This window comes from Podarcis bocagei (genome assembly GCF_964188305.1).
Source record: "Podarcis bocagei genome assembly, chromosome: 1".
In the NCBI taxonomy this organism is placed as follows: domain Eukaryota; kingdom Metazoa; phylum Chordata; class Lepidosauria; order Squamata; family Lacertidae; genus Podarcis; species Podarcis bocagei.
The window spans coordinates 31,010,469-31,037,361 of NC_138125.1; the positions used below are offsets into that span (position 1 = coordinate 31,010,469).

At 42.7% G+C, this 26,893-nt stretch overlaps 2 protein-coding genes across 9 annotated transcripts in view; one reads left to right on the forward strand and one right to left on the reverse strand.

Moving 5' to 3' along the window:
* Positions 1-112: 112 nt before the first annotated feature.
* On the reverse strand, positions 113-11,030 carry GSTZ1 (glutathione S-transferase zeta 1). Of its 3 annotated transcripts, none has more exons than XM_081174455.1 (9): positions 10,872-11,030; positions 8,794-8,845; positions 6,887-6,954; positions 6,681-6,761; positions 6,232-6,357; positions 4,772-4,847; positions 3,956-4,008; positions 2,033-2,082; positions 113-667 (listed from the first exon to the last, which is right to left on the reverse strand). In XM_081174455.1, the coding sequence occupies exons 1-9, from the start codon at positions 10,890-10,892 to the stop codon at positions 541-543; spliced, it is 654 nt and encodes a 217-aa protein (XP_081030581.1). In that variant the 5' UTR covers positions 10,893-11,030; the 3' UTR covers positions 113-540. The 3 variants fall into 3 exon arrangements, with proteins under 3 accessions (XP_081030581.1, XP_081030580.1, XP_081030582.1); XM_081174454.1 differs by having other exon boundaries at positions 10,869-11,013; XM_081174456.1 differs by lacking the exon at positions 10,872-11,030 and adding an exon at positions 9,314-9,459.
* Positions 11,031-11,488: 458 nt separating this feature from the next.
* Positions 11,489-26,893, forward strand: part of POMT2 (protein O-mannosyltransferase 2) — a 52,242-nt gene continuing 36,837 nt past the window's right edge. For 2 of the 6 annotated variants that reach the window (XR_014002585.1, XM_081173045.1), the window contains exons 1-13: positions 11,489-12,349; positions 12,795-12,879; positions 13,081-13,185; positions 14,589-14,697; positions 16,062-16,170; positions 16,986-17,145; positions 18,515-18,621; positions 19,861-19,943; positions 21,714-21,823; positions 22,974-23,040; positions 24,784-24,853; positions 25,490-25,568; positions 26,549-26,700. Coding sequence is in view for 5 of the 6 variants with exons in the window: in XM_081173045.1 (XP_081029171.1) it covers positions 12,150-12,349; positions 12,795-12,879; positions 13,081-13,185; positions 14,589-14,697; positions 16,062-16,170; positions 16,986-17,145; positions 18,515-18,621; positions 19,861-19,943; positions 21,714-21,823; positions 22,974-23,040; positions 24,784-24,853; positions 25,490-25,568; positions 26,549-26,700 (1,436 nt within the window). In the remaining variant the exon portion in view is untranslated. The remainder of the gene's footprint in view (positions 12,350-12,794; positions 12,880-13,080; positions 13,186-14,588; positions 14,698-16,061; positions 16,171-16,985; positions 17,146-18,514; positions 18,622-19,860; positions 19,944-21,713; positions 21,824-22,973; positions 23,041-24,783; positions 24,854-25,489; positions 25,569-26,548; positions 26,701-26,893) is intronic. The other 4 variants (XM_081173049.1, XM_081173046.1, XM_081173048.1 and 1 more) reach the window with 4 other exon arrangements.

Genomic DNA, 26,893 nt, shown 5'->3' on the forward strand with positions numbered 1-26,893 from the left:
AGCTAAGCTGCTGTTTTGTCTAAATTTTTGTGCAGTCCAGCCAGCAGGATGGTACCTTGGCCACCTAGATTATAACAAGCAAGATAATATCAAATGAACTTCACACACAGAATAGTCAGAAACACTTTTTTTCTTTTAATCTCCTTTTACAATTGTCAAAACATGACCAAAGGTTAGGTCTTGTTAAGTGCTTTAATGTAGTTGCATTATTATCATCATTATTATTTACTATTATTATTTATTGAATTTATATACTGCCCTATACCCGAGGGTCTCAGGGCTGTTCACAGAATAAAACCAGAATAAACCATGCTGGTGGAGTGCATCTCCCTCTCTTAGCAGGAAATCATTCAAGTTGTGGTTCTTCCTAGATGGTGGCACATAGAGTCCCTTTATGGGCAAATTATTATTACTATTACTATTATTAATTAATTAATTAATTAAATTTATATACCACCTGTCTCAGGGCAGTTCACAAGATAATCAGTTTTTTTAAAAAGGTTAGGCCCAAATCTTCCTCAGTAAAAAAATGGGGAAGCTTTAGACTCTTAGTTCTGAAGGGGTATCTGGCTGCCGTGATGGCTGGCTGGTTTGGAATGCTTCCAATTCCAATAGAGCTTTGTTGATTCTGTTTATTGTGGGGAATGGCGTAAGATCCACTTTAAACCTGCCAAGACAAATGAATAGTTAGACATAGAGGTTGTGGTAGTTAATGTAGTGATTAGGGGTAGACAAATGTGTCAATTTTGGTTCTCTGTTTCTCATTTTCCCAATCTTAAATAGTACTTCATTTTCCCACAGCAATTTGATAATAAAAAATTCATCAGCATCCTAATGTGTGTGTGTGTGTGTGTGTGTGCGCACACGCACAGACACAGTTTCCCCAACTGCAGTTTTGCAAATCAGTTTCCCCTAATTTAATGCATTTTTGTATGTTTTTTTCACCAACATACACATTTTCATGCACACCCTACCCCAGTATCTGCATTTCTGTGCACATCACTTGGTGGGAGAAACGCACCACAAAACTGGGAGAAGTGTGAATTTCTAAGGATGGCTTTGTTTCGGCTCTCGTATTGTTTCAGAAAGTGCAGATTTGCCCTTAAATGCAAACAAAATCAAATATTTCCCCTATCCATAATAGCAATATATTCTGAGAATAAATGTTCCACCCAGAAGCCATGATCCAGTGAAAATAAGCTCTTGCACAAAAGCTTCATTGGTGCAACTGCTTCCCCCCCCCCCCATTAATTGTAGCATGCATTTCAAGGGGAGGGTGGGATTCACTGGGATTTTGGCTGGGGAGGGAAGGGCTAATCTTCCCCTCCCCTGCATTTACTTTGGTTCCCTCATCCTTGCTATTAAATGAACAAAAATGGTTGTTCCGATTGCCAGTGATGCACTGAGCATCTTGTGTAGCTAGATGTCGGCAACCAAAGTAGGTGCATTTAGGCCAGGCTTCCTCAACCTTGGCCCTCCAGATGTTTTTGGCCTACAAAAACAAGAACTAGGATGTGGAAGACAAAAGTCTAGTGGACATCCTAGTTCTGGGCTGTTTAGGTGAGAGGGTGGTGTTTCACGTGTCATCTTGAACTGGGAAGACTCACTGCCTGCCTTCCAAGTGTAGATTGGAACGCTGCACTTTTTAATTTTCTATTTTTCTTAATAAACACAAAGTGATAAGCAATGTTGGGCACATTCAGAGTACACCCATCTAAGTCAGCAGACCTAAGTCATTTTAGCCATCTTATTTCAGTGGGTTTATTTTTAAGCACCGTGACTTCATACAGATATCGCCCATTGCTTCATACAATACATGAATGTCGAAATATAAAACATAACAGCATTGCACTTCTCCTGACTTCCCTTCCTCCCCAACGCTTTCTGGAAGTAGAATCCCAATGCAGAAAGTTTATCCAATTTGTCTGCTACTTCAGTAGGTATTATCCTCCCACCCCATGTATGACTGCCAACTAGGCCAATGGGGTCACACCAGTAGCCCTAGCAACTAGCAAGTCATAGTTCTGCTTACCTCCCGGCATTGAAAACTTGGGGAACCAAGCAAAGGTCAGCCATGGTTACCTGCAGAAAAGCAGAAAGAAATGTTAAAGCAGTTTCAAGAGCCCTTCAGCTTTTCAACCTAGCAGGATTGTGTTTTCTCAGAGTTAAATTATAGTGGTGACATTTTGATGTGGCTGGAATATCAGCTCAGAGACTGGTGGAATGACAGTGGAGAAGTCTCTCTGCCTCCTCTTCTATCTAATGTATCAGAATCTTAGAATTGTATAGTTGGAAGGGATTCCGAGGGTCATCTAGCCAAACCCCTGCAATGCTGGAATCAAAAAAGTGTTCGGCGTCATGTGATGGCGATGATCCGATGGGAGGCACAGCGCTGAGCAGTTTGATATTAAAAGCAATGAGAAGAGGCAGGGAATGTGGAAGACAAATTAATACAATACCAAATTCTGCTTACAGAAACATCTTAATGGTTTGACATTAAAAAACGTACTGTAACGCTTTGCAATTAGTTTGCTGGGAAACTCCAGTTCACTATTTTCTGTAGCTCAGCTCATTAACTGGATATGGATTTATTTATTGTGATATTTATACCCCCGCCATTACATTTCGTATTAGAATACTCAGGGCAGCTGATATGAACAGTTTAAAAAGTATTGTGAACCATTTAAAAATGATCAGGATTTTTTTTTAAAAAAAAAATTAAGCCACACACTTGAGCAGCAGATGAAAACAACCAAAACAAAGTACCAGGTATGATTAAAATCAGCACTTGGTAGCTGGCAGGCCACTTGGAACAGGAAAATCTATAGCTGATGAAACACCATTGAAAGGGGCTAGATGGCTCACTCAGGGCTGTTTCAACTGACCTACGTGAATGAGCAGCATCCTGCAGGTGAAGATAGTCCTTTTCAGGTATCCTTTTCAGCCGTGAAGTACTGTATAAGATTTGCAGTATAATTTGGGGGCACGTGTGGACTTTGGTTAACCATTGTTATTTTTGTATTCAGATATGTTGGATTTGCATTTGATAATTTGGGTGTGTGCACGCATGTGGCTTGCTCTCCTGTTCCCCTTTTAATTCTCTGCTGGCTGGGTGCAAAGGTGGGTCTGGACGGAGGAGATGACGGCAAGAATATAAGTGCATTAAACAGAACTGGATTTGCAAGAACCCCTTTCAACTAACGTTTTCTTGAGACATCCGAAAAGATCTACATGCTTTGGGGCCTTGGAAGGAGAAAGAACATAACGGCCACTCCCCCATTTCTGTACATACAACAACCAGAGTAACAGCTCGCACACTATTCTGTAACATTTTGATTGGACTGCTAACGGTAGCAGGTGGCACTGTTGCTCAACTCCTGCTGTAGCCAAGAATACGGGGGTAATGTTCAGCCTTTTGCGAGAGGTCCCTAAAGCGGTTAACTGGGGTAGGGAGAGAAAGGAATAAGTAAACTATTAGCTTACTGTGTCCTTGGGTCTCTACTCACTTGGCCTCTGCGTTGATACCAGTGCACAGATAAGAGAACATAGGAACAGCCTGCTGGATCAGGCCAATGGTCGATCAATCCAGTTCTCTCTGTGGCCAACCAGATGTCTATGGGAAACTCACAAACAGGATCTGAGCACCAGAGCCCTCTCCCCTGCTGTAGATTCCAGCAACTGGTATTCAGAAGCTTTGCTGCCTCCAGCACAGCCATCATGGTTGGTAACCATCAATAGCTCTCTCCTCCGTGAATTTGTCTAATCCTCTTTTAAAGCCAATGAAGTTCGGGACCATCACTGCCTCCTGGGGGAGCGACTTCCACAGTGTGACTATGGGCTGCATGAAGAAGCACTTCTTTAGCTGTCCTAAATCTCCCAACATTCAGCTTCACTGGATGTCCACAAGTGATTTCTTGCCATCCTTGCCAGAGGACAGGATCGCATCTTGCCTTACCTCATCCCCAACGCAGTAGCGCCCAGCTGTTTCATGCAGGATCTGCTCCAAAGCTCCAGGAAAAGAAAACAGCATGTTGTTGGGAATCGAGAACACACTTTTTGTTTTTCAGCATAGACAAATCACACTGCTAAATTTGGCAGTGTTTTCATAAAGGAACGTTAAATGTCCTGGTTATTAAATGGCAAATATCTGGACCTCCCAAGGAGGGTATTGCATCGGTTTTGCTTCTCCTCTGTTTTTCAGCGTTGTGCTGAACTAAGTCATAGCTTGGCCTTGGGTGTTGTCTAAAACTGGGCCATGGTTTAGTTCTCTCCAGACTAACTGTGAGCTATAACAAACAATTGTTCTTGGTTTATGGCTTGTGAACTAAACTAAAGGAACCCAAGTTTGGACCACATGTTTATGCAGGGGTGAGGAAACCAGTAGGCCAGATCCATATTTCCCCAGACCTACCAGGTCAAATTTGAATGATAGGTGTGGGTGCCCCCCTGCCAATCACCTGACATCACTATGTCAGATGCTTCTGTGATTTGAAGTCCCAGCTGTTGGGACTTTGTTCAAAGCGCAGTGTGAGGCTCTTTGAAAGCCCTTTTCCAAACAGCCTTATGCTGCTCTTTAAACTTGTGCTGCCTGAGACTAATAGGAGCTTAATCCAAAGCAGCTGGAGGGATACCAGATTGATGGAGACTGGCTTAACTGTTCCACCGGTGTCTTCCAGTACAAGCCAGACAGGAGGACAGCTTTCTTCTCAAAACCTCCTACCTGGCTAGCAGATGGCTAAAGTCCAGCTAAAAGTTTCAACCTGGGACTCACCTTTGAAACCACGAGAAATGCAGTTCTTTGCCCACTCTTGCTTCTTCTCGCCGAACTGCTCCAGGACAGTCAAGTTCTGATAAAATGTAGGAAGAGCCAGCAGGTTAGATTGCCTCTACTGTACAACACCCAGAAGCTTCACTATATGGTGGCTAATAAGTAAATATTAATAAAAAGAGAAGGAAGGTTGGAACACTACTTTTGGGGTGTGTGAAGGTATGGCAAAGACAATTATTCAGATAGTGAGGCTTTAATCTATGATATATTGCAAGGGTAGCTAAGCTGTGTCTTTCTAGGGGAGGAACTCCCATCATCCCTGACCCTCAGTCAGGGTGTCCTGGGCTGATGGGAACCAGAGTCCAATAACATCTGAAGCGCCGCAGATTCACTACCCCTGCTGTAGTGTTATGTGTCTTTTGAACCTTAAGGCTGAGGCAAGACAAATAGGTATTGTCTTGCTTTTATCTCTAGGGACTTTTTTGTCTGGAACAGATACAAAGAGGGCCACAGACAATGGGTACTGAGTGAGCACTAGTACAATACAGTATGAGGGCAGGAGTCATCTGCAATACTATCTGTAGAAATTCATTACTCCCACCTTCCTGGGAGAGGCCTTCAAGATGCCCTTTTTACTGTGCATTCATGATTATTTGCACACTCGTGATGGTGTGGGGTGGTTAAGCATGATTCTGCTTACAATAGGGTTCGCACCTGCAAAAGTGTCAGGATAATACTATTTTGTGTTCAGTCAGTTCCAGTCCTGTACCTTCCGCTAACATCCTGACACTTTTTATACTTCAAATGTTGCAGTTTGTTTGTTTTCTTTGCACTGCAGTGCAAAAGTGCCCTTCCAGGGGAAAATAATGTTGTAATATTGAGGAAGAATTGCTTCCAGTTGGAACGATGTGTGGCTGGTCCAGTATAAATCCACCCCCATTTTTGCACTATCACTGTGTCTTTTATATATTACAATATATATATATCCAGGGGAGAAACCCCATCGGGAGGGGTGTCCTGTACCACAGGCCCAAAGGAAGGCTCGTTGGAGTGGTTTGGTGCAGGAACACCAGAGGGTGTCAAAAACACCAGAGCGGCCAATTATAGGGCTTTATTAAAGGAGGTGTAACATTACAGCAAAGCAGTCTATAGCCTTCATAGATGCAGGACAGATTCTGCGGACAAGCCATTTCCTTGCTGCGGTGTCTGTCCCATGTCTGCAAAGACTAGGAGACCTGGCAAGCTGCTTTGCTGTAAGCCTACAATGTATTTAATAAAGCACCAGAACTAGCCATTCTGATGTTCCTGACATCCTTTGGTATCCCTGCACCCAACCACTCCCACAAGCCCTCCTTGGGGCCTGAGGTTCGTAACAAGGCACACCGCTTCATTTGCAGTCCGTAGTGAACTCTGATCCAACAGGGTTAAGGATGGATAGGCAGGCCCAGCAACTGGGCAATTACCTGCAAGGGTTGAATTCCAGAAGCAATGTGCTCTGAGATCATCCGCACCAGGGCTCTCTTCTTTGGATCCTGGGGCAGGAGACTAGGTTTTGGACGCGTCTCCTCCAGGTACTCTATTATCGCTATCTGCAATAAGTTGAGAGACTTTTAGACAAGAATGGCCTGGGAAGGGGGGCTAGTAAAAGCATATCCCATGTAAGGAACGAATCTCATGGCTCAGAACAATCAGTATGGAACACAGGTAGGATGGGATTCTCCAAGCAACATCAGTGTGGGATTAACTTCATGGTGAAAAGAAACCCATTTAATGGTGCTGCTAGGTGTTCCTATCCCACTCACGATAGCTTCCTTTCCAGCAAGTCCCAAGCCCGCTCCTGAGATCTGGAGTGCAAAGTCCTTTGCCTGGGCAGCAGAACCAAGTAAATAATTAATACAGATTGCTTACTCACCGACTGCGAGAGGGTGATGCCATCAATTTTGAGGGCTGGGACTTGCTGCATTGGGTTCACTGCTTGGTACTCTGGTGTCATCTGTGGAGACAGGACAGCTCCTGAGACGTTTGGGCTCCGCTACTGAAGCCCAGAAGAGCAAAGCTTCCCCCTTGCAGAGGCACCACCCTGCCAGCTGTGCAGACCACATCCCGCCATCTCCTTACTTGCTGCCCTCCATCCTTCACAAGGTTGACAGGTGCTGAATCATAGGCAATTCCTTTCAGAGCCAGTGCTGCCAAGAGAAAGGGTGACATACAGTTTCAGGATGCTACCTACTCCAATTTATATATTTTTATCACTTTGTTTTAAAACGTTCTGAGCACTGTGGAAGTTGAAGCAACCAAACAACAAAAATCTGTAGAATCAGCATCACAAGAACTTGTAAAAATATGGATTTAAGAACTAAGGTGTGCTTTAAGAGCAAATACGAGAACCAGGATTTTGTTTCAAAAGGGGAATGTGCTCATTTATGTTTAAAGCAACAGCGGTGGTTTCTGTGGAGCTAATTCACCTTCCTCACTGAAGGTCAAACTAAATGTGACTTGAGAAGACAGGTTTGCTGTTCAGGTGTCGTCTCTGTTTAAATATAAAGCAAGGGGTGCCTACCACTTTCCACAACAGGTAAGCATGGATGAGAGAGGGCTGAACTCTTTCACCCTCCAGTTGTTGCTGAACTACAACTCCCAGCCCTAGCAAGCATGGTCGGTGGCCAGGGATGGTGGAAGCTGTAGTGCAGCAACATCTGGAGGACCAAAGGTTCCCCACTCCTACACTGAAACAACAAACCAGACACCAGGCTGCTTCACCATGTTCTGCAATCTGGAGACAGCAATTCAGTTAACATGGTTGATGCTCTCTTTGACTGATAGTTGTAACCCCCAACCAGTGTCAGTCTTGTTTATCTTGCTAAATTATATCAGGTTATGAGCTTCAACAGACAGAACTTTTAAAACCCAAAGTCTTCCAGCATCCCTTGAGTGTTTCCAGAGTGCCTCTAAAGAATGTAGGAAATGCAGACATCTGGATTGTAGTATTTTTATGTAGAAAGTATGTATCTAATTAATCACAGTCCTCAGATAAAAAAGACCAGCCAAAGAGAGGAGGAGCTACATAAAAATCCTTATGAGTGCAGAAATATTTGGGAATTTCTAGACTGCGTACATTGCAATATAGGAGTAAATGTGGTCTGTCTCACAGATGTTTTCTGCCACAGAAGAGGGCTACTTTGCACATTACAGAACTTCCTGCATGTAGTGCACTTTATGCAAAGGAATAAAAAATGTAACCTCATGCGTTAACAGTGCAATCCTAACCATGTATGCTCAGAAATAAGTCCTATTGAATTCAGTGGGGCTTACTTCCAGCTAAGTGGGGTTAGGACTGCAGCCTGAAACATCACTTTTGATGTACAGTGGAACCTCTGGTTGCGGACGTAATGCGTGACGGAGGCGCGTCCGCATCCTGAAGCACCGTGTCTGCGCAGGCGCGATTCGACATTTCTGCACATAGCGCAACTTAGCGCTTCTGCGCATGCACGAACGGTGAAACCCGGAAGTAACCCGTTCTGGTACTTCTGGGTTTCCCGCGGTCTGTAACCTGAAAACACGTAACCCGAAGCGTCCGTAACATGAGGTATGACTATATACGGGCTGTACATGTTGGACACATGGGCTGTAGGCAACTGCTTTCTCCCAGATACAATCTGCACACAGGTTGCACAACATTTTTCCATTTTTGCAGTGCAGTCCTATATGTGTTTGCTTAGAAGTAAGCACCACTGAGCTCAGTCAGGCTAGCTTCCAGGTAAGTGTGAATAGGGTTGCACCCTTAAAGTACAAACTTGTCCTCTGTATTCACACAATCTAGGAGCTTTCCTCTTTCCACACCAAACTAATTCTAGCATTTGCTCCCACTCTTTACCACAGGTAAAGAAAACACATTTCAATATTCAGAAATGGCTGATCTTTCCGATATATGTTTGCTGCTCTGTGGTTTAATAAATCACTTATTAACTGTGTTTTGGTGAAGAAATGCAGCATCCTATAGAATAGGATTCCATGCCTGGGCTTACCAATTCTCACTCTCCAGGTGCAGGAACTTCTGAAATAAGTATAGAGGACTGGCTGCAGTGGGGTTGGGGTGGGACAAGGAAAAAAAGTTACAATTGAAGCAGACTCACTAATATTAAAATAAATGTTTAAAGTTACCAAGTCCATAGAAAACAGATAATTTGTTTTGTTTTTTTTCTTTTAGCCCAAGACAGTCTTGCCATTTGTCTTGTGATTCTCTTGAAAATGAAATTGACTCAGTTTGCAAACAGCATGTTTAGATAAGAGTGGATTCCTATTTCTTCTTCTGAAATACTGGCATTTTCCACTGTTGACCCCTCCTCATCCCCCACCCCCACCCTGCAAATCCCGAACAGCTATAAGATGTAAGCTCACTTTCTAAACTTTCAGTGAAGGACTCCCTGAAGACCAGCAGCTTCTACTCCAGAGGAATATTATAGCAAAGTGTGTGGGAAAAGTAACACAACAATGCAATGATATCAAGACAGAGCCTCCCCTACCAGAAACCCATGTTTATCTCACCTTTTTAGAAGCCTCCATGCTGCATGTGGTGCGGGATTCTCAGAATGAAAGCCAGCTCACACTGTCTAAAACTTGCAGGGAGGGTGAGAGGGAGGAATATTTCCCTTGCAGCCAATTGGAGAAATTTCATAATCCCACCCTTTTAGCTATCAGATGGCAAAACAGAGCAAGACAAAGATCTCATTGCTTAGCACTTTTAGTCAGATGTGGGGGACTAGAGCTGTGTGACTTCTTTTTTTTGTAAAATAGGCAAGCTGGGCCTGTAGTTATTTACTGCAGGGACAGAAAAACTGGTCCTCCAGATGTTGCTAGACTTCATCTCCTGCAACCATCATATCTGGATAGTCTCTGCCCGAAAAAGAATCTATTATAAAGACCCTAAGACTTGCAGATCAGAAGGTCAGCGGTTCAAATCCCCGTGACAGGGTGAGCTCCCATTGCTTGGTCCCTGCTCCTGCCAACCTAGCAGTTCAAAAGCACATCAAAGTGCAAGTAGATAAATAGGTACCGATCCGGCAGGAAGGTAAACATCGTTTCCGTGCGCTGCTCTGGTTCGCCAGAAACGGCTTAGTCATGCTGGCCACATGACCTGGAAGCTGTACGCCGGCTCCCTTGGCCAATAAAGCGAGATGAGCGCCGCAACCCCAGAGTCGGTCACGACTGGACCTAATGGTTGGGGTCCCTTTACCTTTACCTTAAAGGATTGTGGCAAAATAAATTGGGGGGTGGGGGTGTGTGGAGAAAGTGCATAGTCGAGCAATTGCATAGTTAAGCTTCAGCAACCGACCTTCAACTTTATTGTGTTTTACAATCAAGCTGGTAAAAGAACTGTAAACAACCCTGAGGTCCTTTTTTAAATAGTGGGTACAAATGAGATAGGTAGAAAGCTTAGAATCCTGACTAACCAGTGACACAGGAAACTGCCTTATACTATGACAGACTATTGGCCCATCTAACTGCATTGACTGACAGCAGCTCTCCAGGGTTTCAGGCAGAGGTCTTGGGAGATGTGGGGTATTAAACCTGGGACCTTTTGCATGAGCCACAGTCTCAATACCCAAAGGGTATGGGGATATGGGACCAGGATTATTCCAGTTTAATAAATCACAGAACAAAGATTTATGGTGTATCCCTGGTTGCCCAGAAGGCAAAACTCCATCCTGACTTTGTCTCCTGCTCCATTTTGTTGTTTATCAATCTGAAATCCTATACTTCAGAGTAATCCTCACTGCACTTCACAGGATATCCTTCTGTTCTTGGTAGACGGGTACAGGGTAGCTCAGTTAAACGGGGAAACTGTCACAGCAAAAAGAATTAAAATGGGCATTAAGCTTTCGTCTGAGCAGAGTATTTAACTCAAATGGAAGCCTGGGTACAAGGAAAGAATATTCAGGAAAAACAAGAAAAAGAAATACAAACAGAGTGTTCTTGCAAGCACCCTTCACCAACGTGTTGTCGTCCGGATGTTTTGGACTGCAACTCCCACCAGCCCCAGGCAGCTGGCTTTGCAAACACAAATGTATCTTTTCCCCCTTCTCATTGTTGTAATAGCAACTACCTTCGCTAATGCGGCGCACATCCTGTGCAGTCCTTCGTCTTTCTCTAGCCGAAGAACGAAGCTATGATTTTTTTGCTCAACAGGGCATTGGCTATGTTAGGAGTAGCCGCCCGCTCCTGTTCCGCGCTGGCGTTTTACTGCCTGCCAGCCTTGAATGGAGACTTTGTTCGAGAGTAGACGCTTTTCCCGTGAGTCGCTGGGATTCTGGGAGTTGTAGTTTCAGCTCATTCCAAAAGTCTTAAAACTGGCCCTCTTTATTCCTTAGGATTTAAGGCGGCAAGCACGAATTTAAAAGAGAACACCTCAGAAAATGCACATTTCAGAGAGGCAGCTGTGTCAATCTTTTGCAGCAAAAGCGGGACAAAGCTTGGGCCGCCCAGGACCCAGTTTGGCAAATGAGACAACTTATTTTACAAAAAGGTAAAAAACGGTTGTATTTGCCTTGACAACTGCAATACATATAGCATTAAGAAAACGTCGGGTTAAACTGAAGGCTTCTTTATTTAACCCGGAGCAGTAAAGAAATCTCCAAAAAGGCTAAAAAACAAACAAACCAATGTTCCCAGAAAGTGAATTGTAAGCAATATCTACCCTAGCTCCTAGTTACAATTTTCCCGATTCTCATCCTTGCTTTCCAAAGACCAGTGGACAAAATGAAAGAGCAGGAAGTGGGAGTTTTAAATTAGTGTATTTATTGTCTTCAAACAGTTCTGCTAGCCCATGTTTTAGCATGAACTTTTATATGTACAGATGTCCTTTAAACATGTCTAGCCCTTCTCTGACAGGTAACCCTAGGATACAGTATTTCAGAGATAGCAGCTTGTCAGTCATAATGCAGAATTATGAAGTCACTTTTGATGTCAGCATAGAGTACAATTGACAGTATGATTGTATCTGGATCATCCCTCAGTCTGCAGTAGAGGCAGGAGACTAAACAAGGCAGCCCCTTTGCAACAAATATACAAAAGGTGCTGCTTGCTGCCCTTCTTGATGCCACAGTGCTTACAGAGACATGCAGCGGATGCTAGGTTTTATTGAACGTCGCAAAACTCCGCCAATCCATTCTGGCGTGGACAGCCTTGCTTCAAGGACTACGCTTCCCACAATGCAGTGGAAGCCTCTGTAGTTCCCCACCAACCCCGCCCCTCGCTCACGTGGGGCGGAACGGCAAACTCTTTTGCCCATCATGCCTTTCGAGCGCGGACTCTCCTTCCCGTGGTGCATCGGGCGCAGGCAAGGTAGGGGGGCCGGCAGGAGGCGCCTCCTGTCTGGCCGCGAATGCCGCTGGCGGCGAACGACAACGGCCAGGCCGTACCGGCCGGCCTGCGGCAGCGAAAAACCCTCCGACTGGCAAGCGGCCCTGCGCCGACGCCCTCCGCAGCCCGGAGTCCCGGCTGGTTCTGGAGCCCGCTTGGCCTCGTCGTTTTCCTAAGCTTCGCAACCCGCTTCTATCGCCTACGGGAGCCGCCACACATCTGGTGAGGGGCTGTGGGGTGCCATGGTTACGAGGGCGGGGCTTAGATTCGGAGGCGGGGCTTGTGGGAAATGAGTTCCCATGAACCCACTTCATCAGATGCGTTAAATGTTACCTTCCGTTGATAGTTACAGAAATACGCTTGTTTTTTTAAAAACTGCCTTGATATTGTAATTTTACTTTAAAATTAAGGTGAGGTTTAAATTGTATTAAATACAACATATCTATTTGTGGCCCTTCCTCCAAAAAAACTCAGGATGCCAAATGTAAGTCCCCGTCACCATTTTTACATTGCAACAACCTTACGAGAGAGCTTAAGTGGTCCAACGTCCCCAAGTGCAGATCTGCTTAGTGTTTTGTTTCATTATCACACTGAACAACTAGGAGTGGCAAATACTGATGTGAGCCAGAGGCTAACAGTCATCTTTTTACTCTTTTCCCTTTCATAGCTGGGATGAAACACATTTTGGAAAGATGGGAAGCTATTACATTAACCGAACCTTTTTCTTTGATGTCCATCCACCTCTCGGGAAGGTAAATAGCAAACACCAATTCTTGCAAGCTTTTGAGATCTAATAACATTTCCTTGACTGCAGAACATTCTCATCCTGGTTCAGTTACATCATCTTTGTGTCTAAATTATGTCTTTTTATTAGATCAAGTTAGTGCTCTAAAAAGTTATAAACTACTTCATCTACTTCTGCTTGAATAAGGTCAGTCCTCTTCTCTCTCTAGATGCTGATAGGACTTGCCGGTTACCTGAGTGGTTATGATGGCACATTCCCTTTCCAGAAGCCAGGGGACAAATATGAACAACATAACTACATAGGAATGAGAGGGGTAAGACTGTGGGGCTTCTTAAATAACCAGAGGTCATATATGGAGAAGACCTAGAGTTTCCCTCTTCTCTCTCTCTGCTTCCAATAAACATATGTTTATGTTTTAAGAATGGGTTTTGATTCCAGGTAATACTGTAATCTCCATTTCTAAAGCTGTACTACATCTGATGGTTGTACAGTAATCTAACATTTGGTAGGATTCGGAATGAGTAGAGAAGAGGAATAAAAAAGCTATGTGCAATGTTCTTTTAGTTGTCTCATAGTTTATGAAACTAGTAACTTCAGTTAACTGCAGGGAGGAGGGAACCAGTCTTTGTCTGTCTGTCTGTCTGTCTGTCTCTCTAGCAGAATTTTCTGTCAGTTATTTTTAGTGCAGGGTTGTGTTTTCCTCACGCCCATGGAGGTATCACTGTCAGCAGTTTTGACTCTCAAACAATATGACATTTGGTGTTGTGGTTAGAGTTGTCAGACTAGGGTTCAAATGGCAACTCAGCCATGAAGCTCACTGGGTGACTTTGGGCCAGTCACTGCCTCTCAGCCTAACCTATATCACAGGGTTTTTTTTGCGGGGGCGGGATTAAATGAATATGGGGGGAAACCATCTACATCACCTTGAACTTGTTTGAGAAAGGTGGGAGTGTTGCAAATATAGGGAAAAGGGAGATAATGTAGGTTAAGCTGTGGGATGGTTATATTTCCTCATCGTATGGGTTAATGGAAGCTTTAGAATTAGTGGTACCTCGGGTTACATACGCTTCAGGTTACAGACCCTGCTAACCGAGAAATATTACCTGGGTTAAGAATTTTGCTTCAGGATGAGAACAGAAATCGTGCAGCGGCGGCACAGCGGCAGCAGCAGGAGGCCCCATTAACTAAAGTGGTGCTTCAGGTGAAGAACAGTTTCAGGTTAAGAACAGACCTCCAGAACGAATTAAGTTCTTAACCCGAGGTACCACTGTATTTGGGCAGAAGTGAGGATGAATGAAGGTAGGGTGGTGGAGGATCAGATTTAGAACTTTTCATCTGTTTTATCTCTAGAGGAATATTTCTATCATGAAATCCTGACTAAACATCAGGAAGAACTTTTGGACAGTAAGAGCTGTTTGACAGTGGAACAGACCCCCTCGAGAGGTTGTGGGCTCTCCTTCACTGGAGGTTTTAAAGCAGAGATTGGATGGTCATTTGTTGTAGGTGCTTTAATTGAGATTCCTGCATTGTAGGGTGTTGGACTAGATGACCGTTGGTCTCTTCCAAAGCTATGTTTCTATGAGGGTGGAGAATACTCAGCAGACTGACTTGAGTATACTTGGCTAATACTGTGTGTTTTTAAGGTTGGGTAGCAGCAGAGCTAAGGACATGCTTTGTCATCACCATGTGAAGAGTGTTTCTCCTCTCTTTATTTAGTTCTGTGCGTTCCTTGGTTCATGCCTGGTCCCCTTCTCTTACCTCACGGTGCTGGAGTTGTCCAAATCTCTGCCTGCAGCAATGCTTACAGCTGCCATTCTGATTTTTGGTAAGCATCCTCTTCATGTTGCAGGGTTTGTTTCATTAGTTTCTCCTGTTGGAAAACGATGCTTAGTGAAGGAATTGCGCTTCAGAAACTTTAGGTGCTCATGGTCTCCTGTCGCAGAAGACCCTATGTGTCAACATCCTTATTTAGTCACAGACTTGTGGGGAGTACCTGAACAAGCTTCTTGCCTTCAGTTTTCTGTCTTGAGAAAAGGCCTAGTAATAAACACAGAGGATTATTGCGAGATAAATATGATGAGGGTGTAAAATACTTTGAGTGCTTTATACATGCAAAAATGTTTTAAGAGTCTGCATAAAAACAAACAAATGTTTTGAATATACATATGCCCTGGGTACAATCAAAAGGGTGAAAAGTTTTCTCTCTTTTTGGTCCACATTATTTGGAAAGGAGAGAATGCAGGAACAAAGATGAGCTATAGGAGCATTTCTCAAGAGGGGACAATTTTAGCTGAAGAAGAGAAGGGGCAGATCTTGAATAAGTGGAAAGTCGTGATAGGAAATGGCATTGGCCTAGGTAATGAGAGGTGGAGGAGGACAGGGAAGAGAACTATCTTGGCTGTCTCTTAATGCAAACCCAGGCCATTGAGCTTGAGCTTCCACAGCTGCCTCCCACCATGAACTATCATGGACAGAATTGGCAGCAACAGCAGCAGGTATGATTTTATGCTTATGATAATATTTTGTTCTCTTGTTAATTATGCTATTTTAAATGTGCATCTTATATTTTACTTTCTTCAGTAATGCTTTATTCTGGATTGTTTTATTTACTGCTTTAAAATGTAAAGCGCTTTGAGATTGTTTTCCTAAAAATACAGTAGAACCTCGACTTACCACTGCCCCTACCCTTGAACAATCCGACTCATGACCGCGGCAAACCCGGAAGACCGGGTTTGCCGCGATACGTGCAGAAGCGGCTTCTGCCGACTGCACATGCGCAGAAGCGGCCGCTGTCGACTGCACATGCGCAGAACGGCGCTTCTCCCAGCGACTTGGATCGACTCACGAATGGACCTCTGGAATGGATTCCGTACGTGAGTAGAGGTTCCACTGTATAAAGTGGCATGAGAAGGAAATGAATAATAACAACAACAATTAACTGATGACCCCAAGCTATATGCTTTGAAGCCGATATCTCTGATGGTGAATAGTATCTCTGACAGAGAAATAAATGTGTAGATGAGGACGAGACACTTTGCAGGTAATGAGTGAAAGCAGCATAGCTGATTTTGTACATTCTGATGTGTTCTTATTGCAATAAGATTAAGCTTGACTAAGCATTGGAAAAAACAACAACTTTTAGATTGTTTTTAGAACAACAGTTGATATGGTTTTGTCTTATTTTTCCAGATACAGGTTTCATTACTCTCTCTCAATACATTCTGCTAGACCCCATTCTGATGTTCTTCCTCATGGGAGCTGTGCTCAGCATGGTCAAGCATAATTCCTGTGCAAACAGGTAAGGTGGCAGCAGTTTTTCAGGTATGTGGCCCTTCACACTTGTGTCAGAAGATTTAATTATATGTTTGTTTTGCATTATGTTGTGATTCTTATCCTGCCAACTTGGCTCCAAAGAGTCCTCAGTGTATTCAGTATATCATAAAACAACTCAAAACAGCAATAAAATCCATTATTAAGAAATAAAAGCACATAATATATAATATATATGGCAGACAATTGAACAAAGAAGGTCTCTCCCAAGAAGCATCATTTAATAATACCATAATGTACAGGGATAGTAGTTCAGTGGACTTGGCAGTAGATTCCTGTATTCAGGAGCAGAGCCATACTCAGTATGGTAGCAGTGATTGGCATTAAGGTACAGATGATTGCCCTCCCCTCTAGTGTTGCATTCACAAATAACATGCAAGTACATGTGTGATAGTGATGGCTCCAAAAGGCTAGGGCCCTGTCTGCTGCCTGGTGTGGTTATTCTGAGCCTTCTGGGCTATTGTATTGACTTTCTTAACAGCAGGAGGTTGCCAGGATAGTTTTCTTTCTGTGTGATCAGTTGAATTGCTTTAGATCAGATTTATCACTGCCTCATTTTTAGGGAGAGCGCTTCAAGAATAGGTGAGGAACCATTTTCAGCCAGAAGGCAACATGCCCTTCCAAACATGGGGGCAAAAGTGTTTGGAACAAGGAAGGTAAATGTGTTCTGTTTCTCCATTGGAGATACCTAGGTATAAAGCATATTTGCCTTAGATTTACTTCAGGGATCTCTATTAAAAAGTTTATTATTCCAACAGGAAGTTTTTAAAATGTGTTTTTCAGACCCTTTTCTGCTTCCTGGTGGTTCTGGCTCTGTTTGACTGGGATAAACCTTGCTGGTGCAATAGGCGTGAAATTTGTTGGCCTTTTTGTAGTACTCCTGGTTGGACTGAACACTGTTTGTGATCTCTGGGAGCTGCTGGGAGACCTCAGTCTCTCACTGGTGAGTGTCTAGAATTTGTACTAGCTTTCAGTGTTTGTGGGGAAATGCATCATGAAAACATTGTACAGTCGTACCTTGCATTTCAAATGCCTTGGCTCCCGAACAAATCGGCTCCCAAACAATTGAAACCCGGAAGTGAGTGTTCAGGTTTTCGAACAATTTTCGGAAGTTGGACATCAGGTGCAGGAGCTTCCTGCAGCCAATTAGAACCCATGCTGTAGTTGCTTCAGTCAGCCAGTGGTTACTGTATTGGAGCCAAGTGATGACCATGACAGAACATATTTAAAAACTGTCTGACAATCTATATAAAGCATCCTTCTGCATTACACATTAAAATATTGCTGTTGTTCATTCAAGGAGACTGTTGTCCCCTGAGTTGTTCTTGTTTTCATTTCGACTTTGCACTGAGTAGCCTAAGGTTAAGCATACACTATAGAGTTCTGCAAATAGTTTTTTATGAGAAAATGCTGCTAGATAGAGGCCTTTGATTTGCTGTATCTAATGTGCTGTAATGGGAAACCTGAAGTTGTTTTGACCTTCAGTACGACGATACAGTTCATAGTCGTGCAGATTAGATTTTGGCATACACAATGCATTATTCCTAGTTACCGGTTTATAGCTGTCCTTATGGGTTTTGCAAGCTCTGCAGGTTGAGCTACTTTTCTGAAGATGAAACTTCAGTCAGTTCATTTTTCACAAAGAGGATTTTTTCCAGACTTAAATAACTTGTCAAGGTAGCAGCTGAATTCTGCAGTGGGCTTAAATTATTTTTAGCCTGCATTTAGAAGTCATCAATTATGACATAGGCTGACCTTGGTAATAAATGCTATTAAATCTGTGTCTCATTAGCAGCAAGGAAATTGGCTTTTTGCCATCCATAATGCTGTTTATTCAAGCCTATCTTAGAGGTGCTATTATTCTTCTGGGGTCAGCTTCTCAGATTGTTTGAAGTTACAAAATCCAATTTATTCCACCTACTATCCTTTCTATATAGGGTAAACATTCTTTCTGCTTTGAGGTTTGCCTCTCTTGGTTTAAATAAGTGTAGTCCAAAGACATAGAGTATCAGCTTCTGAAAAAGTCTGCTTCTAATGTCAGGTCAGTTAATTACATTTGAAATAGGACAAATTCATCTTCCTTAAGTCTCCTCCTTGCAGATGGCTGCAGTGTAATTAGAGTTGTGCCGTTGCCAGCAAAATTCTATGAGTCTTAACAATATGCAAATAAATGTACTAACTCCACAAGAGGAATTGATGGAGTAGCCAGTTGGTGCAGTCCTTATAGCTTGCTTGGTTAGGTGTACTCAAGAGATGTGTATAACGAAACCTGCCTAAATGGTGCTGCAACTGTTCTGAATTCTTTGTTGCAGGTCACTCTGGGGAGGCACTTCCTGGCTCGTGTGCTCTGCCTCATTATGCTGCCACTTGCTCTCTATACTGCTATGTTTGCTGTTCATTTTGCAGTGCTAAATAGAAGGTATTTCTCCTCACTTTTCTGTCAGAAAGAAACACACATATGACAACATTAGCTCAATTAAGGCATTGTGCCAAACCATGCTTAAGGAAGCTTAACTGATAAACCATAATTGACAATTGGCTAGCCAGTGGGTTTGAAGCTTGAGGGTATCGCTAGCTATTTTTCAGACTTTTGGCACAATGTTTGAATTGACAAACATGAAAGTAGACAAGCTCTGTATTCTAAACTATGGTGTTGTTTGGTGCGATGTTTGAATTGAGCCATAATTCTAATGAAGTTGTATTTTTCTGCAAGGCAGGCAAGTCATGGTAATAGCTGTTTTAGGAATTCTACATGGTGTTCCAGCTCTGTTTAGTTATGCCTCAATATTTAACCTGATCCATGTGTGCATTAATTTCTGCGGAGTCTTGAGTGTAGACCTGTGTCTTCACACATGGTGGCTTTATCATCACTGACCAGTTAGCATTTGAGTGACTGGATCAGGCATGGTTGTTTCATGATTTTGTTATGGACACTTGCCTACCTCTTATGTTACATTGTCCTTTACTAATAAATAATGGAAAGAAGACTGAAAAGTGATTAAAAAAAAAAATCTGTCACACTTTTCAACAAGTGGTATTAGCCAAAGTACTTGAGCCAATGTTGGCTTTGCGATTCACCAGTCAATTTTCTGCATGATAGGCATGTTGAATTCAGTGGTTTATGCTGTATATGACTTTGCTGGATATTGGTCTCTGTCAAATACCACTGACCTTCTAAAATGACAATATTCACCAAGCTTCTGACCACAGTATTTACTCCCATTTTACTGCCTAGACCTGTTTGTCATGCTTAAGAGTAAGCCGTTAACCCCACTAGTGAAGAAAAATGACGGGCCAGAAAAGTTCTAATCCTGTAGGTCAGCATGTAAGTTTGAGGTACATGCACAAGTCTGGGGGGTGTTTTAGTAAATACTCAACCAAATATCTCACTTAAATTAGGCTTTCCTCAGGATTGTTTACTTGCATTGTACTTGGGCACAATTGATCACTTAATTGATGTAAATCTGAAGGTAGCTGAAGGTTGCTTGTGTGTCAGCCAAATGACCCAGATTTTTGTAGACATCAAAGGAAATTGGGAACATCCTGTGCACTGACAGGCCAGTGCTGTTATGTTTCCTGCTTATTAAATTATATGCTTAAAACTCTTTCCATTTGTCTCCATGCACGCATAATTTACATACACTTGGTTTTTCCCCAGTGGGCCTGGTGATGGTTTTTTCAGCTCTGGATTTCAGTCTCGGCTGATTGGAAACAACCTTCATAACATGTCTGTTCCAGAGTGTGAGTATCTAGATACTTGAGGGAACCAATGCTCTAATGAACACTCTGTATCCAAGCAAACAAAAAACTCTCCTGTGATTTTAAGAGAACACAGGGTGGATGCTAAAGCAAATGCAAAGTATTTGTCACATTTTTTTTTGCTCTTTAGTGTGTTTGGAATGGTGATCTGAACCACCTTGGAATTATTTCTGATCATTTTGATCTTTGTCACTTGTGGGTTCGGAGTGGAAAGCTTAGAACTGAGCACAAGTGTGGCGGAAGCATATAAAATGCATAATGAGAGAGTTGATGGAACCTCAAAAGATGCAAAAAACCAAACGAGTGGAACAGTAACTTTTAATTATATATTTCTGTATTGGATTAAAATAAGTTGTAGTTCCTGGCACCACCTTGGAGAAATCCTGATCTGTTAAACTAAATTGGCAGACTGTGTCTGAAACCAGTGTAAATGTTTGTCATCTTGATTCAGTAGTCACATGATCTCCCAACTGGCATCTTTTCTTTGTAGGGTGAGACTGTTGCCTAACAGCTGTTGTGCTACCTGAACCATTATATACCCTCTGGTTACATTAAATAAGTGGCACTTGGTTACCAGTACAGTTAACAGAGTTTTGGGGAAATGTGGACCCCTATTGTACCCAAGCAGGAGAGGTGGGAGCTCAGAGAGGCAGTGATAATTGGGGGGATAAATTGTTGTCACTGCACCTCCTTCACTTCAGCCTATGAGCTAAGGATGTGCTGTCAGAGTGTTTCTTCTGTGGTTATTTGATTCTCTGCTCCCTGCACAACAGGAAGAAAAAGCAAAACATCTAGAAAGAATAAGAAACATGTGATTTAAAATCTGCAGAAATCAACAGGAATATTTGGGGGCAGGTGGAGTGTGTGGGTTTCTGATGTTTTTCCAAGAAAAGTTGGCTGTATCTGCAAAAGCAAATTCTGGAATTATTTTACCTAATTAATGAAGGCACATATATTTTTAAAATGCTGTTATCTTCTTAAACCTAAAAGATTGGGTGGACTATTCTGAAATAATGTCTTTGAATGCCTCCCTCATTGCCTCAAATTACACATCTTAAAGTATCTGCTTCTATATCTATGAGAATTTGATTTCCCAATGGATTTTGCAAAGGATGATAAATGATACTGCAAGTTGTTTTTTTTTTTAAATGCAAGTCAATGTGGACTAGTGAAAGTTGAACTTTTCTTGAAATAGCAGCTGCAGTCACATCAGACCATGATGGCCGCCACATGATGATTCTGTGGTGGCAGCAGTTTCACAGCACAGTGGAATCTTGGTCATGATTAATGACTGTATACCCCACACCTTTGTGGCTGGTTTTTTGCAAGCATTTCCAGTACACAGGTGCCAAAATGTTTTACTTACTCGCAAAATTATACACCGCCCTCTCCCAAAACATCACGGTAGTATATAGCAGCATAAACACATTTAAAAGCAATACAAAACAATCATTAAAATGACTGGCTATTTGGGACATTTTAGATAATCCCATAGGCCTGTTGCCATAAGAGAGGCTCCAAGAGGAGGTGTCTGAAAGTAAGAAGAATGGGGGGGGGGGGAAGGATGCCTGTCAAATGTTTGCTGCAAGAGCATTCCACAGCATGGGACCAGTAACACTAAATGCTCAACTCCAAGTGAAGGCTGTTTGCACCTCTGTAACACAGAGGACAACTAACAACACAACTTATTTGTGTTCCATTTGCAATACCGTCATAGGTGAACCACCTTAAACCATTGCTCTCTTCCTTTAGACTTGGCATATGGCTCTGTGATAACAATGAAAAACCTTCGTATGGCAGGCGGATACCTTCACTCACACTGGCACCTGTATCCTGAGGGTGTGGGAGCACGGCAGCAGCAGGTCAGTGAATTGTTGGAATGTCACATTTTGCTGGTGTTGCCGTAAGCCATTCATGTGACTAAAACACTGGAAAGGTGTGCGTGCACGTTTGCTTTTGAAGTTGGCAGGTGTATAAGCCCTTCCTGTGTTGTTTTCAGACACGGGAGTGCCTTGCAGAAATACTTCTAGATGGCTTAGAAGTCAAAATCTGTGCTGTTTCAGCTGCTTCATGTCCTCTTAGTACAAATAATGGTTGTTTCATGTTCCTCTCTTGCTATGGATTTTTTCCAGCATCTTTGCAGGCTGAAAGTCTCATGTAGTGCTTGAGGAGATCTGTTAGTATTATCGGTAGCTACTAGTCTTGATGGCAGTATCCCTTTGTATACCCCTCACTAGGGAACAACAGCAGGAAAGGGCTATTGGACTTATGTCCTGCTTGTAACCTTCCCAGAGGCATCTGGTTCGCCAGTGTGGTGAACAGGAGGCTGGGTTATGGATTATCTAGGCTTTTTCCCTGTTCCCGCAGGTCTTGTACCACTTGCTTGCAGGACTGGAGTAGTTCACACAATCATTAGAATACAAGTCTTCTCCAAAAGCACTTCCATCATATGGCAGTGATATTGAACCCAAGGAGTCCAGGGTGAATTCTTAGGAAGACTAACACAGGACAGGGGTGAGAATAAGGCAGGGAGCATCGCTCTAGACTTTGGCAGTATAGATTCCTGGTTCCATGCATTTCTTAATTCAAATAGAGTTGACTTCAAATATTATATTGTATCACAGTTGTGTGCACAACACATTGATGTAAAAGCCTATGTCCAGCACAGAAATAACTGGTCACTTGGGGGGTGAAGTGTCACAGGGTGGAAATAACACCCCCAAAGTCAAATATGCATCTTGGGTCATACATGGATTTGGCTTCTTTGGAAAATGCATTTTTAAAATGCATTTAAAAATACAATAAATCATAAAAGCAGTAACTATTCTGCTATTCACAACAAACTGCAATTGCTTTGTGTGTGTGTGTGTGTGTGTGTGCACGCGCGCACGCATTGGTTACAAACTTGGGTCATTCAGAAATGCATAGCATTGCCTTTGTAGTGAATGCACAAAGACTAGACTGCTTGTATTTTTGAAGGGATGGAATGCAATGACTTCTCTGTGCTTCTAGGTCACTGCATATTTGCATAAGGACTTGAATAACTTGTGGATTATAAAGAAACACAACTTGAAAGCAGGTAACTTGAGAATAAAACGGTGTAATATGTAACTGGTTTTTTCCTTCTTCAAGATAATTGATCTCCCTTTTCCTTAGGAGTTTTAGTTTCTTTTCTAAATCTGAGGGATTACTTTATTGGTTTGTTTGTTTGTTTGTTACATTTATATTCTGCCTCTCCTCCTGTAAGGCATTCCAAGTAGCATGCATCGTTTTCCTTCACTTATTGTATAAACTGGGCTGTGTTTGACACCCCTCTGAGGCAGCATATTCAGTGGTACATCTCTTCCTTGCTGATGGTGCATGGTCCACTGGGTTCTGGGTAAAGGGGAGTGTGGATGCCATTCTCTGCCCTTTCATGTCTGTGGTCTTGTCTGTGACTATGGAAGTAAGGGCAGCATCTACTTGTTCTCAGGTCCTGTGGACTTGCCTGTCCTGAATGGGTGCCAAAACACAGAACTTCAAGATCTGTCTTCTAGTACTTCTTTGTGAGTCTTCTCAAGACTGCCTTGAAGGGGCACACTTGCCACTTCTGTTTATTTTTATATTTCATTTTTTACATTCATATCCACCTTTCTTCTGAGAAGGTCAAGGTGGCGTACATAGGATATAGAATTGTAGAGTTGGAATGGACCAACCACCTGCAATAAAGGAATCTTTTGCCTAACGTGGGACTCGAACCCACGAGACTGGGATTAAGAGTCATATACTGTACCGACTGAGCTATCCCAGCAATTCATGCTTTCTCTTCCTCCCCATTTTATCCTCTCAACAACCCTATGAAGTAGGTTAGGCTGAGATACTATAGCTGGCCAAAGGTCACCCGAGTGAGCTTCATGACTGAGAAGAAATTTGAACTCTTGTCTCCCAGGTCCCAGTCCAACCACTCCAGTGAACTGTCTTGTGCCATGTCTAGTGGCAGATTAGATCTGATATATAATAAACTCGGTTCCTTATTGTGGGGAGGTCATTATACAAGGTTTTTGCAAGCTTTTTAAATAGTCCAGTAGCGCTGGAAGGCAAGTTTTGGCCTGCATGCCTCTTGGTGGCATGGGCTAGGGACGGCAACATAGATGAATTGGATAAGCATTTGAGGCTGTGTTTTTGGGCAGTGGCAAAGCTGTCCCATTTCAAAGTATAAAACAAAATGTGGTGCCTCCTGATCTAATCCTGTGGTGCATCTACAGCATAATACTCCCCTGAGAGATGCCCAGATTTATCTCTGCTGCCTGCTGTTTCATCAGTTTAACAGATGGTTTATATACTTTCAAATTGAAATATATTCATGCAAAATTAAATCGTAGTTACCCCTTTTGTATAAAAGTATAAACACAAGAGACTCAGATCCAAGTTAGTAGTTGTGTAATCTATCTGAATTAAAGTCTGGTCAGATCAGAATGAAATATTTCAAAAGGAAATTTGTCTTTAGTGCTGAACATAGCTCCTTGTTCATCTTGCTGGTTGTGGCCACAGTTTGAATGTTCAGGAATTTTAATGTTTTTCTAACACTTGCATTCTGTGGCATCCTGGGAAGAGTGCTGTCTTACTGGCGATACATTTTGTTTGCTGTTAGAGAAGCTTTTTATCATAATGATAATGTTGGAAAGTCATTGGAAATATTTCAGGGGTTTTTTTTTGTATTTGAACTAGAGATGTTGGAACGATGATATTTTTATGATGCTTTCCAAGTTTGTTTGATATTGGCATTCTTTCATCTTTTCCATCAGCCTCAGATCTCATGCTGTGACCTCTTCTGTTTCACCAGATCATTCAGACGCTTCCCTCCCTGTGGAGTTTGTAAGGCATGGAGACGTTATCCGTTTGGAACACAAAGAGTAAGCTGTTTAGGAAATGTGAGGAATGCTAAAGGCCTGAAGTAGCAATTCTGGTTGAGTATGGTAATAGATATCTGGTCTGCCAGTAACTACACCATGGTTAGAACAGACCTTGTTGATGACTCTCTCTTCCCCTGATAGTCTTTGAAGTGCCATTAGATGCTCTTTATTTGCGCTAAGAAATTAACTTCACTAGTATTCCTGGAATCTGCTACCGTGAGAGAGAATGTGGACCTCACTGTAAATAGTAATCTTGACGTGCAAATTTTGACAGAAACAGGTGGCAACCATTTTGAAAGGGGGTTCTGTTCCCGGCCCCTGTGCGTGTCAGCGGAGCACACATAAGTTGGCCCCACCTCGTTCCGCCCCACCCAACCCCCATTCTTCTCCGCCCCCATCCTGCCCTCTTCTGGGCCCAGAAGGACCCGCGCATCGGCAATCACATGTCATTTGGACATGCCTAAAATGGTCACCGCCTGTATACTTGGCATAACGTCTCTATAGTGTCACCATATTCAATTGTGTTGAAGATGACAGAAAATGTTTGAACCAAGTTTTCTTTAATTGAAATCAGTTTTCAGCGCTCAAACTGTTCTAGGGATAAAATCAAACAATGTGATTTTATTTTAACTTTAGGACTTCTAGAAACCTGCACAGTCACCCTCATGAAGCCCCCTTGACGAGAAAGCATCTTCAGGTCACTGGGTATGGCATAGTAAGTGAACAAAGAGAAAACTTAATTCTGCCCACCCTGGAATATATTCCCAGAACAAAGGGTTATTTCTCCTTTTGGAGTTTTCTTTCTTTTAAGCTGCTCAAAATCCACGATTCTTTCATAAATAACAGGAAGCTGCGGTGTGAATTTTTAGCTCATATTAAAAACAACAACCCTGTATGAAACACTTGAGATTATTGGAGACTACTGAGAGTGCCTCACCCTCATATAAACTACAGTGATGTAACATGAAATACAAGAGCCTACCTGTGCCAGCGCTCGACTTCAAGGAGTTAAGGCTCTTTAAACAGCTTGACTGATTTTTATTGTCTTCTGCACTTGTTATGACCTATTGGTGTCTAGGCTGAAGGATGTACAACCATTAACCTTTATGAAAAGATTTTCTTATTTCATTCTTGTGAGGTGAAAAAGTGTATTGTGGTAAACCTTTTCAGCAGTCAACTAACAGTTCTGTGTAACTTTTTAATCCAAATGTGTGTGTGGGGGGGAGCAGCAATGCAGTTTATTTATTGGCCCTAAAAAAGTGGAGGCAAAAAGAGCAGCAAAAACATGGCACACCACAGTAAACCAAACTGTGGTCTACTGGGACAGTGCTGGCTCACTCACAGTCACTGTGCTGCTGCTTTTAACACAGTGCAGTATGGCAGCTGACACAAGTTTTGACATAGCATGTTACCCCAGATTGTGGTTAAGGTGTCTCCTCCTTAATTATGATCTGCAACCATAAGACAGGCCTTGGTTAATAAACCAAGATGATCAAAGTGGCTGGAGCAACTCCCCTATGAGGAATGGCTACTTACTGCTGCTGTTTGGATAGGGCAGTGCTGAAGGGCCTCATTAGCCCCTCACAAGTACTGCTACTGCCTTGAAGCTTCAGAAACCCATTCCTCTCTCATTCATAATAGCTCTTCTTTGTCTGTGCCCCCCCCCCCCGCTTTCTTGGTATGCATATTTCCTAGAATGGAACTGGAGACTGCAATGATTTCTGGCGAATTGAGGTTGTGGGAAGAAAGACTGGGAAGCGTATCAAAGTGCTACGTAGTCGGATCAGGCTGATTCACGTGGCTACAGGTTGCCTCTTGGGTTCAACTGGGAAGACGTTGCCAAAATGGTAAATATCCAGGAGTCATTTTTCATGAAATTCTTGAGCCTGAAGGGACCTCCAGAGCAAGACAGTACATATCCTTCTTGATTTCCTCCTTTTTAATATGTGATTCAGTGCATTTGGGGCTGCATTGTAGAAAACAGATGCATTGCTGAAGGCTCTTCCGACGCTTGAGCTTGGGATGATATAAAGTGAGTGA

Coding starts and splice junctions, on each gene's coding strand:
- GSTZ1 (XM_081174454.1), bottom strand. CDS start 10,892: ATGTGCGCCGCATTAGCGAAGGTA. Junction 6,762..6,886: donor TGAAGGATGGAGGGCAGCAA/GTAAGGAGATGG, acceptor CTGTCTCCACAG/ATGACACCAGAGTACCAAGC. Junction 4,848..6,231: donor CTGGAATTCAACCCTTGCAG/GTAATTGCCCAG, acceptor ACATTTTATCAG/AACTTGACTGTCCTGGAGCA.